We start from the raw sequence: 5,247 nt of genomic DNA, 5'->3' as shown, positions 1-5,247 counted from the left end.
CCCCCTGGTGGACACTAGAGAGAATGCAGCTTTAACACATGAAGCTTAGAAGAACTTTAAAGAACCGGAGGTTGTCTCCTGGTTTACATTCATGTTTGCTCGCTAACCATTTTCTTCTTCTTTGTTTTCTACGTTTCTTTGTTCATTATTGCTGCTAACTGTCAGAGGAACAACCAGAAAATATGTATCAATACAATTTATTTATTTATATAGCGTGAAATCACATCTCGCCATCCGTTCATGTTTGTTCAGGATCTAAACAAACACTACTCCATAGCGCCACCAGTGGTCAAACACTGCACAGTCTACCTTTAAAACATACGCTTCTGTTTTTTTCATTACTTTTTCATTGGGTGTTGCTTTGCTTTGAAGGGTCACAAGCTGGTTAATAACATCGGTGAATAGTGAGTTCTCCATTCTGTAGAACGAGGGTGAGATGTGTACTGGCAGGGTTATAAATACTATCTATCATAAATATCTGGTCAATAAGCTGATTTAAGACGTCGTCTGTTATCTTCATATGAACATAGAAGCTGAAGTGGTTTGAGAACGCTGACTTTCGGCTTCCAGGAGCTCATTGATCTGTTGTTTCTGTGCGTTTGTGATTATTTGGTGGTTCAGGTCATCCTCAGCTTCTTCAGCGGGTCGATAAACCCTGAAACAGCACTAACCACAGGGAGAAACTAGATTAAAGTGCACCGGCAGCACGTGAGCCACAGATTCAACACAACCGTAAATTATGATGGCGTTTCATTTGTGCTCGACAGAAAAGTTCAGTTCAAGACTCCACGAGACGCACCCCAGGAGTCACTTCCTGGTCTTTGGACTTGTTCCATCATTTATTACGTCTTCTACTGAACACAACAGTTCTGTGCATTACTCTGGTTTACACTGGCATCAATACTGCGTTTATTTAAAAGGGTATATCGGGGGCTGTGCATATAAATAGACAGTGTGGTTTGGGGCCCTTGAGGTGGGCTGATATATATGGAGCCTCAGAAATGTGCCTGTGTTCAAAAAAGTACTTGCATTTACTAAAAAAAACGTATTTACTATATTAACCCTCAAAACGGCAAAAGCCTCTTTTACATATATATTATTATATATTATATTTAACATAAATATATATTAATAGATATTTTTTTATTATTTTAAAAGAAAATTGCTAAAAAGCATGATGAATATGTCTCCTCTCCCCCCACCCTTTCAAAATAAAAGCTCCAGAGTGAATTCTAACTGGAATGCTTGTGATGACGCCTGTCATTTAATAACCTGTTTGTGTGTCAAACATTATGAAAATGTCTCCTCTCCCCCTCTCACCCACCCTTTCAAAATAAAAGCCCCACAGAGTAACTATCTTAGTGAAGCTCAGAATGAGGTTCATGTTAAGTTCAAGTCTTTCCATCACAAATACGGAAATGTAATTTTCAAAAGTATGTGTCTCAAACAAAGATGTACATGTCCAGTACGGAAATGACGGGAGACATTTGTGGACTGTCATCACGAAAACAAGGTATCATCGGCGTGTGTAAATATCAACATTTCTTGTGGAATTTTCTAGTTTTATGTTTGTATTCAGACATCAAACACCTGACGAAATATAAAGAATGAAGCTGTTTGTGTGGTAAAAATGAGTCAAAGAAACAGAACTAGTGAACCAGTTATTTATTATCAAAACAAACAGAGACGACGGTGACGCTGATGAAGGCCGGCCGTGTGACGCTGATGAAGGCCGGCCGTGTGACGGTGATGAAGGCCGGCCGTGTGACGGTGATGAAGGCCGGCCGTGTGACGGTGATGAAGGCCGGCCGTGTGACGGTGATGAAGGCCGGTCATGTGACCATCTGAGGCAAACGTCCGTTACACATCTGTACTTGACTTGTTTCACACGTTTCTTCTCATTGTGAGACGAGAGCTCTTGATTTGAAATGACATCATCATCTAACAGAAAGCTAATAGTGTTAACGAGTTCTACTCACAGGAGGTCCTGTTCAAACAAATGACATCACTACTTTACAAATATATAAAATAAAAACAAAACGACAGATGTGCAAGAAACAGCTGCAGTAGAGTTCACTACTAATCTGCTACATCACGACTACGTTTACATGCTCATTAATATTCCACTTTCATTGTGAATACGACAATATTCAGAATGTAAGCATCATATTGTGTTTGTATACTCTGACTTATTGTGAATGCTGATGTTCTACTGTTACATATTCTGACGTGATAAACGTCGTCGACCCGTCAAACACAGAAGAGAACGACGTCGCCGTGAGATTCACTGAGGATGAACAGATGAACATGTGAACATGTGAACATGAACGGCTGTAGACGGAACATTAGTGGAACACTCGTCTTCATTAACCATGAAAACAGATTAGTGGAATATTGTCTTCGTCAGAATAAAAACTGAATACTTGATGCATGTAAACGTCGTCAGTTTGATTTAATGTTTGACGTCTCAATAAAGTGGAGCGTGTTGAACATTATTTACATCCCGATGTGAACGTCTAATGTTCAGAGGTTTACACCGAGTGTCGGGGGGGGGACGGGGGACGGAGGGACAGGGGACGGGGGGTTAATACAAAGTTGTGCAGAGTACAAAATGTAATTCTAGTCACAATGAGAAGGCAAACAATGATAATCTCAGAAGACTGTTCCTCTCCGACACAGAGCTTCTTCATGAGTCCCGCAAAAACCCCTTCATGCAGACTCTGCAGCATCCACTGGGTCCTGGTCTGGGTCCTGGTCTGGTCCCTGACGAGTCTGGCACTTGGAAAAGGACGGAGCCGACGTACGGCCGTCACCTCTGCACGGCGTGCCTGGAGCCCAGAGACTGTGGTTTCCCTCGGCTGACCCCCTTCCCGGCGGCGTCCGGCTGAGGCGGGCCGACCCGCTGCCGCCTCCCTTTGGACTCCGGCTCCGAGTCGCTGAGCTCCAGGTCGGGACAGTACCCGTCGCTGTCCTGGTGCGACCTGCCGCTCTTGGCTCTGTGCTCGGGCTTGGCCCACAGTCTCTCCTTGGCGGAGGAGCCCTTTCGGGACAGTTTGTCAGAGGCCCGCAGGTCCTCCGTGGTCCGTACCAGGTTAATGGTGGCCTCCTTGAAGGACCTGCCGAAGTGCTCCATGGCGGACTTGCGTAACCTGCTCTTGTCCAGCGTCAGATTGGAGGCGTCCTGGTCGCCGGGCGTCTGGCAGGAACTGTCCTTCTGCGCCACGAACTTCTCTGAGAGGCCGTTGGATTTGCGGTCCTGGTCCGGTTTGCCGTTGGACGAGTGGCCGCCGTGCAGTGCGGCGTGCAGGGCCAGCGGTTTGCCTCCGGGCAGCGAGGTCGGACCGCGAGAGACGCTGGAGGACGACAGGCGACCGTTGGAGCGCTCCTCTCGGCGACCGCGTCCGTGCAGCTGAGGCTTCCCCTGACCCAGACCTTCACCTTCCACGTTACCGCTGTTGTCCGGGCACAGCGGCCCGTTACCGGAGGACTTGGAGCCGGGGTTTCCGTTTCCCAGACCGGAGGGTTTGGGCATCTTGAGCTTCAGAGTGATCCTCGGAGGAGGACGGAACAGCAGGCTCTCCGCTGGAGAGGAGGAGGGAAGACCTGAAGACAAGAGAGACGAGGAAACATGTTCAGGGCCACGGCTGCGATTCAAACGTCTCAACAGAACGATGACGGACGGACGGCTCACCGGCAGACAGCTCCTGGTTCAGCAGCTTCACGTGCAGGTTGAACATCTGCTCGTGAGCTTTGCTCTGCAGCACCTTCAGCTTCTCCCGCCGGCTCACCATGTAACACAAGTTCCTCACCTGAGAGATGGCAGAAACAGATTCACGTGTGAGACTTCATGGTCACGATGCTGAAGATTAATGAAGAAGAATGTTTTACGACTTTGAACAGTTGATTAGTTAAAACATCTCCATCTCTACAAACTGAGACAACTGGTTGAACTATTATTTATCATCTTTCCAGCTTCTTTCTGCTGCTTTTCTTTCTTTTATGATAATAAACCAAATGTTTTGGGGTTTTGTTCTAAACGAGTAATTAGAAGACGCCACCCGAGGCTTTAGGAAACTGTGTCATCAGCATTTCTTCTGCCATAAATCCTGCGTCAGCTTGACGTTTGGACTTTTACATCGTTTTGTGCGTCACCTCGACTGAACGTTTAAAGAGTTTTACTGCTGATGAACAGATCTCATGAAGGAAAACAAGGAAACACTAAATGTTGGTTTTATAGAATCAGCTCAAGACGTTCAGTGGCTTCACAAACAGGAAATAGTTCATAGTTTTCCGTGTTCTATGTGAGATTAATGAGACGTTTATTATATACGATATAAAACTGTGCACAGACATTAAGCTCATTAACATAATGTAACCTCCAGCTCATGAACTGCTCCTCACAGAGAACGTTGACTTATCCGTATTAATAAGTGTATTTAGGTTAAAGTTCATAAACAGCATAAAGTCTCAGTTATACCCCCCCCCCCCCCCCGGTCCCATAGGAGGACACCCACCCTCTCCAGGTCCTGTCTCAGATGCATGAACATCCTCATGCGGGTGTGGATGCTGTCCTCCTGCGGCTGCAGCACCAGGTTCTCCTCGTCCTCTTTGGGGGGCAGCAGGGCCCGGTTGAAGTTGGCCCTCCTCTTCAGCTTCCAGTATTGACAGATGAAGTCCAGGAGGCGCGCCGGCAGCCCGAGGGCCCGGGACAGGTCCTCCTGCTGGACCAGGGTGTAGAACTCCTCCTCCAGCTCCTGCAGCCTCTGGGCCCGCTGGCCGCCGCCCACCTTCTGGGTGTCGCCGGCGGGTTTGGAGCGAGCCGGGCTCAGACCGGCCTCCCCGGCCTTCTTGGACTGGCTGTGCTTCAGGCAGTACGACTTGAACTTGACCTCGTCGCCTTCGTCCAGGATGGTCTTCATCTCCAGGCTGTGCTCGAAGGCGCACGTCACGTGGAAGGGAGTGGTGCAGTTCTTCACCGAGCACTGGGGACAAAATGATGATGATGAAAAGAGTCTCCTCTCTCATTCATAACTTTATTTTCATATAAAATACATTCTGACGCCTCAGAGAAACCAATCAATGACCAATGCTCTATGATGATCAGCTACCAACCTTTCGGAAGCTTTTCACACATTTTACTGCGCGAGTTGTTCCACAATGACTCATTTATTATTATTTAATTATATCTTGTTTGTTTAATCCGGACTGTCGGAGTCTCGTTATTATTTTGTCTCCAGGCGGCAACCT

At 47.1% G+C, this 5,247-nt stretch overlaps 1 protein-coding gene across 1 annotated transcript; it reads right to left on the bottom strand.

Annotated features, from left to right (window-relative positions):
* Window positions 1–1,650: 1,650 nt before the first annotated feature.
* LOC116379101 (protein Jade-3-like) lies at window positions 1,651–5,009 on the bottom strand (the record flags this gene model as incomplete). Its single annotated transcript, XM_031841017.1, has 3 exons — window positions 1,651–3,603; window positions 3,692–3,809; window positions 4,515–5,009. Coding segments are annotated over 3 exons (1,407 nt in total), but the record flags the coding sequence as incomplete, so codon positions are not given.
* Window positions 5,010–5,247: the final 238 nt, after the last annotated feature.

This window comes from Anarrhichthys ocellatus, unplaced genomic scaffold (assembly GCF_004355925.1).
Source record: "Anarrhichthys ocellatus isolate YVR2014 unplaced genomic scaffold, GSC_Weel_1.0 scaffold3701, whole genome shotgun sequence".
In the NCBI taxonomy this organism is placed as follows: Eukaryota; Metazoa; Chordata; class Actinopteri; order Perciformes; family Anarhichadidae; genus Anarrhichthys; species Anarrhichthys ocellatus.
The sequence above is the reverse complement of the archived record's forward strand: the minus strand, read 5'-3'. Positions and strand labels throughout refer to the sequence as shown.